Source organism: Rhinichthys klamathensis, unplaced genomic scaffold (genome assembly GCF_029890125.1).
Source record: "Rhinichthys klamathensis goyatoka isolate OS25496 unplaced genomic scaffold, OSU_Roscu_1.1 h1tg000182l_1, whole genome shotgun sequence".
Lineage (NCBI taxonomy): Eukaryota > Metazoa > Chordata > Actinopteri > Cypriniformes > Leuciscidae > Rhinichthys > Rhinichthys klamathensis.
Window position 1 is genome coordinate 680300 of NW_026606710.1, and position 19710 is coordinate 700009.

At 43.6% G+C, this 19710-nt stretch overlaps 1 protein-coding gene across 2 annotated transcripts in view; it reads left to right on the plus strand.

The window, feature by feature from the left end:
- The window catches only part of pdlim5b (PDZ and LIM domain 5b), a 109243-nt gene extending 92122 nt beyond the window's left edge, over positions 1-17121 (plus strand). For both annotated transcript variants that reach the window (XM_056261421.1, XM_056261422.1), the window contains 4 exons: positions 4389-4569; positions 7222-7342; positions 14999-15114; positions 16914-17121. In XM_056261421.1, coding sequence (XP_056117396.1) covers positions 4389-4569; positions 7222-7342; positions 14999-15114; positions 16914-17003 — 508 coding nt within the window. In that variant the 3' untranslated portion in view covers positions 17004-17121. The remainder of the gene's footprint in view (positions 1-4388; positions 4570-7221; positions 7343-14998; positions 15115-16913) is intronic.
- Positions 17122-19710: the final 2589 nt, after the last annotated feature.

The window sequence follows — 19710 nt, forward strand, 5'->3', positions numbered from 1 at the left end:
ACGTTTTTTGATTATCGCTGTTGTAATGTATTATTTGGGAAGCCAGCAAGTGAATTTAACTGCCACACTAGCCGCAGGTCGGAAGAATGAGTCAGTAGTTCGCTTGTTCATTGCTCAGACGCACAGCAGGTTGTCTGCGTCTCCGTCTCCTTCCCACACAGACGTTTAATCGCGCGCTCGGTTATCTCTAGGACCCTCCCCCTCCACACATTAGCCACTTACAGTGGCCATTCCCTATTCTTCTCACACTCATTGGCCTGCCACACATTCCGGGTTCATTCATAAGCCCCTTCCACGTTTAACGTGAAAAAAGAGGGGGCAAATTTACTGGTCGCACATGTGCGACTGGATGTAAAATTCAGTCGCACACTATCAAATTTTGGTCGCAGTCTGGAGCCCTGAGATAATAAAGTTATTTCGTAATTCTTCTGATCGCGTAATTCTTCTGACCTCTGTCGAGGTCGCTCTCACTCACCGCCCGAGTAGCAGTGCTTCGCCTTCCGAGAATACAGTTCCCAGTGTGTATGCGGTTAGAAGATGGCTGTGTCTCATGTGACCTTGTTATTTGTGACGCACGTTCGTTGCGTTTTACCGTGAAATGAGACTTCCGAGTCTTTTAATGATTTATCTCTCATCGACTGGCAACCCACCCACAATTAATTTGTTCATTTTTATCCACCTTATTCCTGACGAGCTTACTGCGTTTTGAATTATGGGGAACTTCCATTCAAAAAGACTGAAACAAATAAGTTCAAATCATAAGGATGCCCTACAAATAAAGCTGATCCGTCAGTTTGATTGAATGAGCTGTCAATTTTCCTTCATGATTTATTTTCAGACATTTTTAACATGAGTTATAACAAGAATATCTATGGCAAGAGCTCGTTTCAGTTGCTGCATTCGTCCTCGTGATCATTTTCTTTTTTCCCTTTGCATGTCGCAGTTATAGTATGAAAAAAGGGCAATATACTTCACATTTGTGGTCTGTTTTCCTGATTTAGTATGACATATCCCATTAATAATTCACTGGAATGGAATCTGAAAATTACGGAAATCACTTTGAAATGGTATCACGCAATGCTGAAGTTAATGAACATTTTTGATTAAGGCAACATATGTTACATAATACAGATATGTGTTTCTGATATTTAACCCGTCTCCTATTGCCGTGGAAAATCTCGCTTTTGAATGTACCTTGTTGATGCTTTACACTTTTGAATGTCCTTTTAATGTTTGATGGTTGAAGGGGGGAGTATAATAATATCATCTCATTGTATCCAACGTACATAAAAAAAACATTAAAAAAAGAAGAACGTATAATTGCTTTCATAAAGCGAGCCTTTCACTGATTGTTTACAGCTTAGCGGACGTTACACCCATAATTCGCGCAAAGCGTCATGGGGCGTGGGAATAAGGTGGACAACTTGGCCCTTCTGCATTATCTGCGTATATAACGCGATCCGCGCATCACTATTGAGTGCTTAGAGAACGGCAATAAATAGAGCCTCGTAATCCTCAATGCAGGAAAAGCTAATGGTACTTTATTGTAAAGTGTTACCAGAACGTTTTTATTCCTCATAAAACAAACATAACTCAGATTTTCTGCTCTAAGAATGTTTGATTTCCCGGTTTGTCTGTCCTGACACTGTTAAACAGCCGTTTTGAGCGAGTCGATGTGAAGGGATCGGTTCAGGGTAACGTGAGGACGGCAGCGGGGATGCGGGTTACAAATCGGATGATTAGCTGGGAGGGAAAACAACAGACAGCGGCGATATCAAATGCAGAAAACGGAGACTTTAAGCTTGGATGTCACGGGTGTTTCGGCAGGAGTCTGGCAGTCTGTGTAACGGATCCGACACTCGCTCGCGCTCTCTGGGGTCGAGCTGAAGGAGTCCGAGCTCCTCGACCGTCACCACAGATCTGTCACACGCCTCTTCCTCTGCTAACTCATCTTCACACCGACACACAGACGCCGCACTGTACAGGGGACAACTCAAAACACAGCGGTTTTCAATAGCGTGAGCTTTTTATTGGTAACACTTTACAATAAGGTTCATTTAGTTATTGTGTACTAACAATCAGCAAAACATTTGGGTTACACTTTATTTGAAGGTGTTATTGTTACGGTGTAGTTATATGTTTAGGTAATGAGTAATATTAATTAATTTCATGTACTTACAATAGGGTTTAGGGTTTTGTTGAGGGTTAGTTGCATGTAATTATGCATAATTTACTATTATTACTATGTTAAGTACATGTAATATATATGTAACAAGGACACTGTAAAATAAAGTGTTACCAACATTTGTTACAGTATTTATTAATCTTTGTTAATGTTAGCTAATAAAAATACAGCTGTTCATTGTTAGTTCACAATGCATTAACTAATGTTCACTAATACAACCTTTGATTTCGATAATGAATTAGAAAATGTTGAAATTAATATTAACTAAGATTAATAAATGCTGAAGAAATTAATTAATGAACCTTATTGTAAAGTGTTACCATGTTATTTTTCTCTTTTTGTGTTCTGTGTGACGCTGTAAAGCACATTGGTCAACTTGTGTTGTTTTAATTGTGCTCTATAAATAAAGTTGCTATTGCCATCTTTAACTCAGAGCTGCTTCACACCATGAATTATAACATTTGATCTCTCCAAAACATGTTTTCTTAAGTCTCTTTCAAGGTTACAACATTTTTAACAAATGTAACAAAATGTAACACTAGCGTTCAAAAGTTTGGGGTAAAGAAACGCATTAAAGTGACCAGTAAAGACATTTATAATGTTACAAAAGATTCTATTTCAAATAAATGCTGCTCTTTTGAGCTTTCTATTCATCAAAGAATCCAGAAAAATAAAATGTATCACAGTTTCCATACAAATATGAACTGTTTTCAACACTGATAATAATCATAAATGTTTCTTGAGCATCAGATCATCATATTAGAATGATTTCTGAAGGATCGTGTGACACTGAAGACTGGAGTAATGATGCTGAAAATTCACAGGAATAAATTACACTTTACTATATATTCACATAGAGAACAGTTACTTTACATTCTAATAATTTTCACTGTTTTTACTCTATTTTCATTAAATAAATGCAGCTTTTGTGAGAATAAAGTCTTATCGACCACAAACTTTTGAATGCTAATTTACATTCAAGTCACATTAAGAAAATAAATAAATACTTAAACAGAAAAATAAATAATAGAAAATAATACTCAAACAAATGTATTTGTGATCATTTTAAACTGTAAAGTTCCTAGAGAAGCACCCCACCCACACACACACACACACACACAAAAACAATGTAACATTTTCCTCAAAGGACTTATCAAGTTTGAATTTCAGAAGACTTATAAAGTATCAACATGATTCTTCAGTGTTTTGAGCTGATAAAATGGACCTGGAGTCTGAATATTATTCAGATGAGCTCATCTGTGACTGAGTGAATGATATATTGTGTGAATAATATCAGAAAGTGCATTTCTCTTCCGTTTTCACACACCACACGATGTTTCTGCTTTATTTGGAGCTGCTTTTAGGATTGTTTTACATAAACCTTTGTTGACAATAAATAATCTCTTACTTAAAGTCTCCCTGTAGTCAATAATTGTATCCCTTAAAAATCATCTTTGATCACCAAAATTACATATTTAAACGTTTTTTTCCTTGAAAGAATAATTCGTCATGCCTTTTAACTAAAATACAACTGTTCATTGATGATTAGTTCAGGTTCCATAAATAATGTTAACGGATACAACTTTTGATGTTAATAATGGATCAGTAAATGTTGAAAAATTTGATTATCGTGCAAAAGTTCATTTATTTCAGTAATTCAACTTAAAAGGTGAAACTAATATATTATATAGACTCGGTACATGCAAAGTGAGATATTTCAAGCCTTTATTTGTTATAATTGTGATTATGGTTTACAGATATGAAAACCTTTCACAATATTCTAATTTTGAATTTGGGGTTTTCATAAGCTGTGAACCATAATCATCACAATTATAACAAATAAAGGCTTGAAATATCTCACTTTGCATGTAATGAGTCTATATAATAAATTAGTTTCACCTTTTAAGTTGAATTACTGAAATTAACTTTTGCACGATATTCTAATTTTTCGAGTTTCACCTGTGTATATATAGCCTATTTATATAATCATAAAATAAATGACAGCATGTCATTTATACACATAAAAATACATACCTAAATGACCTATTTATCTTATTTTTATTTAATATTTAATTCAGTTAACGTTTCACTTCTTCATTAGTAGCAGTGTTTAGCTGTAATAACCCTGTGTGATTGACAGCTGAAGGCAGTGGAGCCGTTATTGGTCCTGTCTGTTGTTGAATAAGCGTCTGGTGTTTTGCAGGGGTCCGTTCCTGGTGGCCATGGGCAAATCGTGGCACAATGAGGAGTTCAGCTGTTCCCACTGCCACCGCTCGCTGGCAGACGTGGGCTTCGTGGAGGAGCGCGGGTCCGTTTACTGCGAGCGCTGTTACGAGCAGTTTCTGGCCCCGTCCTGCTCACGCTGCCAGCAGAAGGTGCTCGGGGTGAGTGACGGGACCGACACGGAGTCTGCAGTGTTCAAGTCTACACTCACCTAAAGGATTATTAGGAACACCTGTTCAATTTCTCATTAATGCAATTATCTAATCAACCAATCACATGGCAGTTGCTTCAATGCATTTAGGGGTGTGGTCCTGGTCAAGACAATCTCCTGAACTCCAAACTGAATGTCAGAATGGGAAAGAAAGGTGATTTAAGCAATTTTGAGCGTGGCATGGTTGTTGGTGCCAGACGGGCCGGTCTGAGTATTTCACAATCTGCTCAGTTACTGGGATTTTCACACACAACCATTTCTAGGATTTACAAAGAATGGTGTGAAAAGGGAAAAACATCCCTTATGCGGCAGTCCTGTGGGCGAAAATGCCTTGTTGATGCTAGAGGTCAGAGGAGAATGGGCCGACTGGTTCGAGCTGATAGAAGAGCAACAGTGACTGAAATAACCACTCGTTACAACCGAGGTCTGCAGCAAAGCATTTGTGAAGCCACAACACGCACAACCTTGAGGCGGATGGGCTACAACAGCAGAAGACCCCACCGGGTAACACTCATCTCCACTACAAATAGGAAAAAGAGGCTACAATTTGCAAGAGCTCACCAAAATTGGACAGTTGAAGACTGGAAAAATGTTGCCTGGTCTGATGAGTCTCGATTTCTGTTGAGACATTCAGATGGTAGAGTCAGAATTTGGCGTAAACAGAATGAGAACATGGATCCATCATGCCTTGTTACCACTGTGCAGGCTGGTGGTGGTGGTGTAATGGTGTGGGGGATGTTTTCTTGGCACATTTTAGGCCCCTTAGTGCCAATTGGGCATCGTTTAAATGCCACGGCCTACCTGAGCATTGTTTCTGACCATGTCCATCCCTTTATGGCCACCATGTACCCATCCTCTGATGGCTACTTCCAGCAGGATAATGCACCATGTCACAAAACTCGAATCATTTCAAATTGGTTTCTTGAACATGCCAATGAGTTCACTGTACTAAAATGGCCCCCACAGTCACCAGATCTCAACCCAATAGAGCATCTTTGGGATGTGGTGGAACGGGAGCTTCGTGCCCTGGATGTGCATCCCACAAATCTCCATCAACTGCAAGACGCTATCCTATCAATATGGGCCAACATTTCTAAAGAATGCTTTCAGCACCTTGTTGAATCAATGCCACGTAGAATTAAGGCAGTTCTGAAGGCGAAAGGGGGTCAAACACAGTATTAGTATGGTGTTCCTAATAATCCTTTAGGTGAGTGCATATGTTTAAAAGTGCGGTGTGTGTGTCGTCCTACAGGTTTGTGAATGCTTCCTCAAACTGTGTCTTGTTGGGCAGTAATTAGCTAAAATCAGGGACGCTACAGCTTAAATGCATTTCAGTGACTGACTGTAACTCCGCTGTAATAATCATAAAAATATTTATTATATATTACATTTTAAGATATATATATATATATATATAATTAGTTTTTTTATATATAATTAATATTTCAAATCACACACACATATATATGAAATATATATCTATATATAAAAAATATATATTAATTTATTAACCAAATATATATTTAACAAAAAAATATATATTCAAGTTTTGAAGCTGTTAACAGTTCATCATAGTTATTTTTATTTAAATAAAAAAAATCTATATATGCAAAATACGAAAGTGTTTATCGCAACCAGCTCACTTTTACAGGTAAAGAATACCTGCAAGTAGTTTTAGTGTAGTTTTGCTTCAGTTTGTTAGCAGCCGGTTCTATTCTGACATCCGCGAGTCTTTCCCTGTAAAGCTTCATTCCCAGCCTCCCCCTCCTCTGCTCTCTCTGGGAGTGTGGGACTGTGGGAACGAGCTTTAATCGGGATCATAAGGTCTGGTAAAGCTGGCAGCGGCCGCTCAGATGTGTGACAATTAGCACTGGCTGTGTCGCATTGGCTTTAGTGGGCTTCAGAACTGCTTCACTCGCTTAATGAGCGGATGAGAGAGAACATGTGCTTTTTTTTTTTGGCCTGGATATATTTAATATTCAACAATATTATATGTATGAACTAAATTAAAAAAATTATATAATTACATGTAATATCAATTTTTTTTAATTATTAATATTTTATCATTTATGTTCTACAAAATAAATTTCTATTAATATATTTTTATATAAATTATTTAATTATGTGTATATGTATAATTCTAAAATATATACATAATTATTATAAAATATTATAAAAAGTGCATGTATATGCTTAAATTAAAACATTTAATTAAAAATATATAGCTTTAAAAATATAAAAAATATATGTTGTCTGGACCATTATTTACGTGTCTAAAAAAATACAAATAAAAAATATATATAATTAATATATTAAAAAATATATACATAATATATTAAAAAAGTATATATAATTTGAAAAGTATATCAATCTTACTAAGATAGATTGAATATTTTATTTGCTTATCTGCAGATTATGTGACCATTAACAGACATCAGAGAACTGTGAACACGTGAATGTGTTAAAATCTCAGTAATGATTTTGTCTTAACTGGTTTGGCTGACAAAGTCTGTTATTTGATCAGTAGCCGAAGCGGTTGTAGTCGTAGCAGCGAGTCGTTGTTTCACAGAGAGTTTAATGTGCTGTTTTCATCTGCTAACAGGAGGTCATCAACGCCCTGAAGCAGACCTGGCATGTGCAGTGCTTTCTGTGTGCCTCCTGCCAGCAGCCGATCCGCAACAACACCTTCCACATGGAGGACGGGCAGCCGTACTGCGAGACTGGTGAGCGTTACCCATAAACCCCTCCGTTACCCATAAACCCCACCGTTACCCATAAACCCCTCCGTTACCCATAAACCCCTCCGTTACCCATAAACCCCACCGTTTCCCATAAACCCCTCCGTTTCCCATAAACCCCACCGTTTCCCATAAACCCCACCGTTACCCATAAACCCCTCCGTTACCCATAAACCCCTCCGTTACCCATAAACCCCTCCGTTACCCATAAACCCCTCCGTTACCCATAAACCCCACCGTTTCCCATAAACCCCACCGTTACCCATAAACCCCTCCGTTTCCCATAAACCCCACCCGTTACCCATGAACCCCTCCCGTTACCCATAAACCCCACCATTACCCATAAACCCTGTTTCCCATAAACCCCTCCGTTACCCATAAACCCACCCATTACCCATGAACCCCTCCGTTACCCATAAACCCCACCGTTACCCATAAACCCCTCCGTTTCCCATAAACCCACCTGTTACCCATAAACCCCACCCGTTACCCATGAACCCCTCCCGTTACCCATAAACCCCTCCCGTTACCCATGAACCCCTCCCGTTACCCATAAACCCCTCCCGTTACCCATAAACCCCTCCCGTTACCCATAAACCCCTCCCGTTACCCATAAACCCCACCGTTACCAGAGAATGTCTAATTGAAGAGAATTGGCACTGTCTGGTTACTTCCGGTTTCTGGACTGGCTGCAGTAACACGTCTCTGTCCATGCGGGGGCGCTCGCGGGCGAGTGCAGAATGAATGGGAGTCTATGGGGTTTCACCCCCAGAAATCCACTTTTCTTAGGATGTAATTTTTTGTCAAGTAATTTGAAAGTTGCATTCAAAAGGGAGGGCTAAGATAATACACTCAGCTGAAAATTGCATTTTTAAGTTCAATTATCTGTTTTAAAAATCCATTCAAAAATGTGATGACGTCACATAAAAGCAGAATGCTAGTGTGTTCCGGCCAACAACGGCCTAACCTGTAAGAAATCGAAAGGACATAAGTACTCGTTCATTCGACTTTTGGCCTATAATCTATATTGAACTTGCGGAATCAACAATAAAATCGATGTTGATTCAACGACAAGCAGGAGAAAGAGATACATTTAGCCGTTTAGCTCCATAGACTCCCATTCATTCTGCACTCGCCCGCGATCACCTCCAGTGGAATTCTAATGGAACTGCAACCAAGATGATACACAATGGGGCTAATAGGAAGTGCCGAGGCTCTCCGTTAGACGGGCTCTGCCGTTACCCATAAACCCCTCCCATTACCCATAAACCCCACCGTTACCCATAAACCCCACCGTTACGGATAAACCCCTCCGTTACCCATTTACCCATAAACCCCACCCGTTACCCATGAACCCCACCCGTTACCCATAAACCCCACCCGTTACCCATAAACCCCTCCGTTACCCATAAACCCCTCCGTTACCCATGAACCCCTCCGTTACCCATAAACCCCACCCGTTACCCATAAACCCCTCCGTTACCCATGAACCCCACCCGTTACCCATGAACCCCTCCGTTACCCATGAACCCCTCCCGTTACCCATGAACCCCACCCGTTACCCATGAACCCCTCCGTTACCCATGAACCCCTCCGGTACCCATGAACCCCTCCGTTACCCATGAACCCCTCCGTTACCCATAAACCCCTCCGTTACCCATAAACCCCTCCCGTTACCCATAAACCCCACCCGTTACCCATAAACCCCTCCGTTACCCATAAACCCCTCCGTTACCCATGAACCCCTCCGTTACCCATGAACCCCTCCCATTACCCATAAACCCCACCGTTACCCATAAACCCCTCCGTTACCCATGAGCCCCTCCGTCACCCATAAACCCCTCCCGTCACCCATAAACCCCTCCGTCACCCATAAACCCCTCCCGTCACCCATAAACCCCTCGTTACCCATGAACCCCTCCGGTACCCATTAACCCCTCCGTTACCCATGAACCCCTCCGTTACCCATAAACCCCTCCGTTACCCATAAACCCCTCCGTTACCCATAAACCCCTCCCGTCACCCATAAACCCCTCCGTTACCCATGAACCCCTCCGGTACCCATAAACCCCTCCGTTACCCATGAACCCCTCCGTTACCCATGAACCCCTCCGTCACCCATAAACCCCACCGTTTCCCATAAACCCCACCGTTACCCATAAACCCCTCCGTTACCCATGAACCCCTCCGTTACCCATAAACCCCTCCCGTTACCCATAAACCCCACCGTTACCCATGAACCCCTCCGTTACCCATGAACCCCTCCGTCACCCATAAACCCCACCGTTTCCCATAAACCCCACCGTTACCCATAAACCCCTCCGTTACCCATAAACCCCACCGTTACCCATAAACCCCACCGTTACCCATGAACCCCTCCGTTACCCATGAACCCCTCCGTTTCCCATAAACCCCACCGTTTCCCATAAACCCCACCGTTACCCATAAACCCCTCCGTTACCCATGAACCCCTCCGTTACCCATAAACCCCTCCGTTACCCATGAACCCCCTCCGTTACCCATAAACCCCTCCGTCACCCATAAACCCCTCCCGTCACCCATAAACCCCTCCGTTACCCATAAACCCCTCCGTTTCCCATAAACCCCTCCCGTCACCCATAAACCCCTCCCGTCACCCATGAACCCCTCCGTTTCCCATAAACCCCTCCGTTTCCCATAAACCCCTCCCGTCACCCATAAACCCCTCCCGTCACCCATGAACCCCTCCGTTTCCCATAAACCCCTCCGTTACCCATAAACCCCTCCGTGTCCCATAAACCCCTCCCGTCACCCATAAACCCCTCCCGTCACCCATGAACCCCTCCGTTTCCCATAAACCCCTCCGTTTCCCATAAACCTCTCCCGTCACCCATAAACCCCTCCCGTCACCCATGAACCCCTCCGTTTCCCATAAACCCCACCGTCACCCATAAACCCCTCCCGTCACCCATGAACCCCTCCGTTACCCATGAACCCCTCCGTTTCCCATAAACCCCTCCCGTCACCCATAAACCCCTCCGTTTCCCATAAACCCCTCCGTTACCCATAAACCCCACCGTTACCCATAAACCCCACCGTTACCCATAAACCCCTCCCGTCACCCATGAACCCCTCCGTTTCCCATAAACCCCTCCGTTACCCATAAACCCCTCCGTTTCCCATAAACCCCTCCCGTCACCCATAAACCCCTCCCGTCACCCATGAACCCCTCCGTTTCCCATAAACCCCTCCGTTTCCCATAAACCCCTCCCGTCACCCATAAACCCCTCCCGTCACCCATGAACCCCTCCGTTTCCCATAAACCCCTCCGTTACCCATGAACCCCTCCGTTACCCATGAACCCCTCCGTCACCCATAAACCCCACCCGTCACCCATAAACCCCTCCGTTACCCATGAACCCCTCCGTTACCCATGAACCCCTCCGTCACCCATAAACCCCACCCGTCACCCATAAACCCCTCCGTTACCCATGAACCCCTCCGGTACCCATGAACCCCTCCGTTACCCATAAACCCCTCCGTTTCCCATAAACCCCACCGTCACCCATAAACCCCTCCGTTACCCATAAACCCCTCCGTTACCCATAAACCCCTCCGTTACCCATAAACCCCTCCCGTCACCCATAAACCCCTCGTTACCCATGAACCCCTCCGGTACCCATTAACCCCTCCGTTACCCATGAACCCCTCCGTTACCCATAAACCCCTCCGTTACCCATGAACCCCTCCCGTCACCCATAAACCCCTCCGTTACCCATAAACCCCTCCGTTACCCATAAACCCCTCCGTTACCCATAAACCCCTCCGTTACCCATAAACCCCTCCGTTACCCATAAACCCCTCCGTTACCCATAAACCCCTCCCGTCACCCATAAACCCCTCCGTTACCCATAAACCCCACCGTTACCCATAAACCCCACCGTTACCCATAAACCCCTCCCGTCACCCATGAACCCCTCCGTTTCCCATAAACCCCTCCGTTACCCATAAACCCCTCCGTTTCCCATAAACCCCTCCCGTCACCCATAAACCCCTCCCGTCACCCATGAACCCCTCCGTTTCCCATAAACCCCTCCGTTTCCCATAAACCCCTCCCGTCACCCATAAACCCCTCCCGTCACCCATGAACCCCTCCGTTTCCCATAAACCCCTCCGTTACCCATGAACCCCTCCGTTACCCATGAACCCCTCCGTCACCCATAAACCCCACCCGTCACCCATAAACCCCTCCGTTACCCATGAACCCCTCCGTTACCCATGAACCCCTCCGTCACCCATAAACCCCACCCGTCACCCATAAACCCCTCCGTTACCCATGAACCCCTCCGGTACCCATGAACCCCTCCGTTACCCATAAACCCCTCCGTTTCCCATAAACCCCTCCGTTACCCATAAACCCCTCGTTACCCATGAACCCCTCCGGTACCCATTAACCCCTCCGTTACCCATGAACCCCTCCGTTACCCATAAACCCCTCCGTTACCCATGAACCCCTCCCGTCACCCATAAACCCCTCCGTTACCCATAAACCCCTCCGTTACCCATAAACCCCTCCGTTACCCATAAACCCCTCCGTTACCCATAAACCCCTCCGTTACCCATAAACCCCTCCGTTACCCATAAACCCCTCCGTTACCCATAAACCCCTCCGTCACCCATAAACCCCTCCGTTACCCATAAACCCCTCCGTTACCCATGAACCCCTCCCATTACCCATAAACCCCACCGTTACCCATAAACCCCTCCGTTACCCATAAACCCCTCCCGTCACCCATAAACCCCTCCCGTCACCCATGAACCCCTCCGTTTCCCATAAACCCCTCCGTTACCCATGAACCCCTCCGTTTCCCATAAACCCCTCCCGTCACCCATAAACCCCTCCCGTCACCCATGAACCCCTCCGTTTCCCATAAACCCCTCCGTTACCCATGAACCCCTCCGTTACCCATAAACCCCACCCGTCACCCATAAACCCCTCCGTTACCCATGAACCCCTCCGGTACCCATGAACCCCTCCGTTACCCATAAACCCCTCCGTTTCCCATAAACCCCACCGTCACCCATAAACCCCTCCGTTACCCATAAACCCCTCCGTTACCCATAAACCCCTCCGTTACCCATAAACCCCTCCCGTTACCCATAAACCCCTCCGGTACCCATGAACCCCTCCGTTACCCATAAACCCCTCCGTTTCCCATAAACCCCACCGTCACCCATAAACCCCTCCGTTACCCATAAACCCCTCCGTTACCCATAAACCCCTCCGTTACCCATAAACCCCTCCCGTTACCCATAAACCCCTCCGGTACCCATGAACCCCTCCGTTACCCATAAACCCCTCCGTTTCCCATAAACCCCACCGTCACCCATAAACCCCTCCGTCACCCATAAACCCCTCCCGTCACCCATAAACCCCTCCGTTACCCATGAACCCCTCCGTTACCCATGAACCCCTCCCGTTACCCATAAACCCCTCCGGTACCCATGAACCCCTCCGTTACCCATAAACCCCTCCCGTTACCCATAAACCCCTCCGGTACCCATGAACCCCTCCGTTACCCATAAACCCCTCCGTTTCCCATAAACCCCACCGTCACCCATAAACCCCTCCGTCACCCATAAACCCCTCCCGTCACCCATAAACCCCTCCGTTACCCATGAACCCCTCCGTTACCCATAAACCCCTCCGTTACCCATGAACCCCTCCGTTACTCATGAACCCCTCCGTTACCCATGAACCCCTCCCGTCACCCATAAACCCCTCCGTTACCCATGAACCCCTCCGTTACCCATAAACCCCTCCGTTACCCATAAACCCCTCCGTTACCCATAAACCCCTCCCGTCACCCATTAACCCCTCCCGTCACCCATGAACCCCTCCCGTTACCCATAAACCCCTCCGGTACCCATTAACCCCTCCGTTACCCATGAACCCCTCCGTTACCCATAAACCCCTCCGTTACCCATGAACCCCTCCCGTCACCCATAAACCCCTCCGTTACCCATAAACCCCTCCGTTACCCATAAACCCCTCCGTTACCCATAAACCCCTCCGTTACCCATAAACCCCTCCGTTACCCATAAACCCCTCCGTTACCCATAAACCCCTCCGTTACCCATAAACCCCTCCGTCACCCATAAACCCCTCCGTTACCCATAAACCCCTCCGTCACCCATGAACCCCTCCCATTACCCATAAACCCCACCGTTACCCATAAACCCCTCCGTTACCCATAAACCCCTCCCGTCACCCATAAACCCCTCCCGTCACCCATGAACCCCTCCGTTTCCCATAAACCCCTCCGTTACCCATGAACCCCTCCGTTTCCCATAAACCCCTCCCGTCACCCATAAACCCCTCCCGTCACCCATGAACCCCTCCGTTTCCCATAAACCCCTCCGTTACCCATGAACCCCTCCGTTACCCATAAACCCCACCCGTCACCCATAAACCCCTCCGTTACCCATGAACCCCTCCGGTACCCATGAACCCCTCCGTTACCCATAAACCCCTCCGTTTCCCATAAACCCCACCGTCACCCATAAACCCCTCCGTTACCCATAAACCCCTCCGTTACCCATAAACCCCTCCGTTACCCATAAACCCCTCCCGTTACCCATAAACCCCTCCGGTACCCATGAACCCCTCCGTTACCCATAAACCCCTCCGTTTCCCATAAACCCCACCGTCACCCATAAACCCCTCCGTTACCCATAAACCCCTCCGTTACCCATAAACCCCTCCGTTACCCATAAACCCCTCCCGTTACCCATAAACCCCTCCGGTACCCATGAACCCCTCCGTTACCCATAAACCCCTCCGTTTCCCATAAACCCCACCGTCACCCATAAACCCCTCCGTCACCCATAAACCCCTCCCGTCACCCATAAACCCCTCCGTTACCCATGAACCCCTCCGTTACCCATGAACCCCTCCCGTTACCCATAAACCCCTCCGGTACCCATGAACCCCTCCGTTACCCATAAACCCCTCCCGTTACCCATAAACCCCTCCGGTACCCATGAACCCCTCCGTTACCCATAAACCCCTCCGTTTCCCATAAACCCCACCGTCACCCATAAACCCCTCCGTCACCCATGAACCCCTCCCGTCACCCATAAACCCCTCCGTTACCCATGAACCCCTCCGTTACCCATAAACCCCTCCGTTACCCATGAACCCCTCCGTTACTCATGAACCCCTCCGTTACCCATGAACCCCTCCCGTCACCCATAAACCCCTCCGTTACCCATGAACCCCTCCCGTCACCCATAAACCCCTCCGTTACCCATAAACCCCTCCCGTTACCCATAAACCCCTCCGTTACCCATAAACCCCACCGTTAACCTGTTTTGTTTGTTTAGGTACATAAGGTTGTTTTTGAGTATGTATGTTTGATACATCTCAGGGTTTTGTTCTACAATATCCTGCCATGTCAAACTGTAAATAAAACTAAACTAAACTAAATTTCTTCATCGATCAGTACTTTTTACATTTAATACGAACTGAAATTGTGTACTTGTGTGTTTACTGATATAGTGTGTACTTGAGTTTACTGATATAGAGTGTGCTTGAGGTGTCGTCCTGTAGACGTCCACAGGCGAGCGATGACTGATGGTTCTGTTTTCTGACTGCTTTAGATTACTACACCCTCTTCGGCACCGGCTGTCACGGATGCGACTTTCCCATCGAAGCCGGTGACAAGTTCCTGGATGCGCTGGGGTTCACCTGGCACGACACCTGCTTCGTGTGTGCGGTACGTGTGTGTGTGTGTGTGCGCAGAAACACCAGGAATACACACTTCTAAAACAGGGTTTGAAATTAACTCTTTCACTCACCAGCCAATTTGGCTACAAAATGAAGTTACCGGCCATTCAGAACTTCTGCTAGCCAAAATATAAACCAGATTAACTACATCACAGCTTATACACAGGTGAAACTCGAAAAATTAGAATATGGTGCAAAATCTCATTTATTTCAGTAATTCAACTTAAAAGGTGAAACTAATATATTATATAGACTCATTACATGCAAAGTGAGATATTTCAAGCCTTTATTTGTTATAATGTTGATGATTATGGCTCACAGATATGAAAACCTTTTCACGATATTCTAATTTTGAATTTGGGGTTTTCATAAGCTGTGAACCATAATCATCAACATTATAACAAATAAAGGCTTGAAATATCTCACTTTGCATGTAATGAGTCTATATAATATATTAGTTTCACCTTTTAAGTTGAATTACTGAAACAAATGAACTTTTGCAGGATATTCTAATCTTTCGAGTTTCACCTGTGTGTGTGTGTGTGTGTGTATATCAGTTTGTTAGCAGCCGGTTCATCACAAGTGACGTCCGTCCACTTCTCCTCTCCTCGTTCCGTCTATTCTGACCTCCGCGAGTCTTTCCCTGTAAAGCTTCATTCCTTCAGGATTATCTAAACATGGAGAAGCACAATGAGTTGAGATATTAAGTGTAGTTTTCTGCCAGTGCGTCAGACAACTCAACTCAAGATAAACAAGGGGATTTCTCTGACTCCATTGGCAAATATTTGTTCTGACATAAATGACACATTTAAACGTTTTTTTTTTTTCTTTGAAAAATGTCTCTTCATGCCTTATAATAGCTACAAAAAAAACAATTAAATTTTTTTCACAAAGGACTTATCAAGTGTGAAATTCAGAAAACTTATAAAGTATCAACATGATTCTTCAGTGTTTTGAGCTGATAAAATGGACCTGGAGTCTGAATATTATTCAGATGAGCTCATCTGTGACTGAGTGAATGATATATTGTGTGAATAATATCACAAAGTGCATTTCTGCAACATTCAGAAAACAGTTTTCACACACCACACGATGTTTCTGCTTTATTTGGAGCTGCTTTTAGGATTGTTTTACATGAACTTTTGTTGACAATAAATAATCTCTTACTTAAAGTCTCCCTGTAGTCAATCACTGTATCCCTTAAAACTCATCTTTGATCACCAAAATTACATATTTAAATGGTTTTTCCTTGAAAAAAATGTCTTCATGCCTTAAAATATCTTGAATGTAACTCGACACCATTGCCTCATTTAGTATGCGTGGTTCTATGAATATGCAAATGAGCCCCGCCTCCACTCACTCACTCAGCTCAGAGATCCACTGGTTGACGATCACTCGTTGATCTGATTGGTTACAAGGTCGTTTGTGACGTCAGAAACACCAGCGATTTCACACCGTGTTTTTGAGACTGTCTTTGGTTCACTGCAGTTTTAAGCAGAAAATGGTGTTGACTTGTGAATTTACTCAAGAATGCAATTATCTGATCTCTCTTACTGCTTTGATTGGATATTAAAATGTCCCGGTTACAAACACAAATGTTGGTGAAAATACTATTTTATAAATCTTTGTACTCTTTCAGTAGATCTAGTGATGTGTGACGGCTTTTGGGTCCTGATCTCTCTCTCTCTCTCTCTCTCTCTCTCTCTCTCTCTCTCTCTCTCTCTCTCTCTCTCTCTCTCTCTCTCTCTCTCTCTCTCTCTCTCTCTCTCTCTCTCTCTCGTCCTGTAGGTGTGCAGCACGAGTCTAGAGGGTCAGACCTTCTTCTCCAAGAAAGACAAGCCCTTATGCAAGAAACACGCTCACACGGTCCAGTTCTGAGCGCTCGTGCTGAACGCTGGAGTGAAGTCAAGGCTGAACGTCATCTTTTACAAGCACCAGATTTATTTTAGTATGTGAATGTATTTGCTAAGAGATATATTTGCCTTGATTTTCCTCAACAACAACAAAAAAGTAAAAAAGCGTCAGAAAGAGGCACATTTACAGCAGAGTTTATAGAATATTGATTTAAATAATGTACACTGCAAAAAAAAAAAAAAAAAGTATTTTCGTCTTGTTTTCAAGGTTCAAATATCTAAACATTCATAAATTTAAGATACATTTGCTTGTACATTGAGAAGTAAAATGACTAAGGTCTCGTTTTATGAAAAATGCATCAAAAGTGAGTTTGTGCTTAAAACATTCAAAACAAAGTCAGAAAAATCAGCTCAATTCACAGGGAAAACGAGATGATTTTTCTGACTCCATTGGCACATTTAAACGTTTTTTCTTTGAAAAATATTTCTTCATGCCTTAAAATAGCTCTTAATTATAAACTTTGAACTTTTTTGAAAGCAAGGCTTAATTGCTTCTCCAGTAAATGCATCTTGATTTAAGAATGTTTATATATTTGCACTAAATAAGAATGATTTTTTCAGATGTTTTGGAGATCATCATGAAGCTTGATCAGATCTGTGTTAACGGCAGTATTTCAGCTTCAGTGTTGCATTGTGGATGTGTTTGTGTGAGTATCATGTGTTGTTCCAGCATTACAGAAGTCCCACAGGTGTGTAAAGAGCAGTTCTGTGACTCTGATGATATATTAGTTCAGCTTCTCACATGAAAGCACTGGTGGCTCAGTGTAAAGCGTGTGTGTTCTCGTCTCCGCTGCAGTTCCACACACACACACGGCTCTATTTATGCAGGTATATTTATTGAGGCAGGGGCGATGATGATTTCTGGGGCTTTCCAGGGGCTCTGCACATATTTTACGGCACAGAACGGTGATATTTAATGTTTTATGTGTTATTTCTGTGCTCCATCTGTCTGTGTACGGTTTGTGGGATATCTGATCGTCTAAGTGCCTTGATTAAAACTTTATTTGTGCTCAAATTATGATTAATATAGAGAAACATATTTCATTTATAATCTTTAGCTCTTGTTTTTAAGCTAATATGGGTTGGTGGTTCAATTGCATCTTTATTCTCATTCTTGATGTTGTAGTTTCCTGTAATGCATTATTATGAGGCGGGATGAATAATAAAACACTGTTCTTATCAAAGTCTCGCAGTGTGATTGATTCATTTTAAGCACTAAAATTATTAACTGGAGATAAATAAAACTGAAATAAAGATAAAAGAAACCTAAATAGCAATATTAAAAAAAGAAAGAAAAAAATGAATAACATGAAAATGAAACTATAAAAAATAAAAGCTGTTTCAAAATATTAAATAAGACCTAAAATAACAGAACACATTGAGCCTCAGAACACATTGACATTGACATCACTAAAATAAATGCCTTAATAATGAGTGTCGTTTGCGGGATCCTTTGGTTTCCCAGATCCCGAACCATCCCACCACCGCCACCACACGTCCTGTGCTCCCGTTTCAGAGCAGATTATGTTCAGTCACTGTGAAATGGATCTCAGCAAACGCTCTCCTCCTTCCGGTAATGACTGAATTTGCCAGAAGATTGCTATGCATGTTTAAAAACGGCATTAACAAAAACCTTTTGGACATGATGTTGATGTCTACTAACTTTTGACCAAAAAAAAAGAGAAACTCAAATCCATTACATGAACTTGAGTGAAAAGACTTGTGAATTATGTCATTTATGCCCGTTCGCACTGAGGAGAATAACTATAACGATAAAGATATAGTTCTAAAAATAGTTCCAAGGAAAAAGTCAGAATTGGGAGGAAAAAAGTCAGATTTGTGAGGAAAAAAAGTCAGATTTCCAAGGAAAAAGTCAGAATTGGGAGGAGAAAAGTCAGATTTGTGAGGAAAAAAAGTCAGATTTCCAAGGAAAAAGTCAGAATTGGGAGGAGAAAAGTCCGATTTGGGAGGAAAAAAGTCAGAATTGCGAGGAAAAAGTCAGAATTGTGAGAAGTCAGATTTCCAAGGAAAAAGTCAGAATTGGGAGGAAAAAAGTCCGATTTGTGAGGAAAAAGTCAGATTTGTGAGGAAAAAAGTCAGATTTGTGAGGAAAAAAGTCAGATTTGCGAGGAAAAAAGTCAGATTTCCAAGGAAAAAGTCAGAATTGGGAGGAAAAAAGTCCGATTTGTGAGGAAAAAAAGTCCGATTTGTGAGGAAAAAAGTCCGATTTGTGAGGAAAAAGTCAGAATTGGGAGGAGAAAAGTCCGATTTGGGAGGACAAAAGTCAGATTTGAGAGGAAAAAAGTCAGATTTGTGAGGAAAAAGTCCGATTTGTGAGGAAAAAAGTCAGATTTGTGAGGAAAAAAAGTCAGATTTGTGAGAAAAGTCAGATTTCCAAGGAAAAAGTCAGAATTGGGAGGAGAAAAGTCCGATTTGTGAGGAAAAAAGTCAGATTTGTGAGGAAAAAGTCAGAATTGCGAGGAAAAAGTCAGAATTGTGAGAAGTCAGATTTCCAAGGAAAAAGTCAGAATTGGGAGGAAAAAAGTCAGATTTGTGAGGAAAAAGTCAGAATTGCGAGGAAAAAGTCAGAATTGTGAGAAGTCAGATTTCCAAGGAAAAAGTCAGAATTGGGAGGAAAAAAGTCCGATTTGTGAGGAAAAAGTCCGATTTGT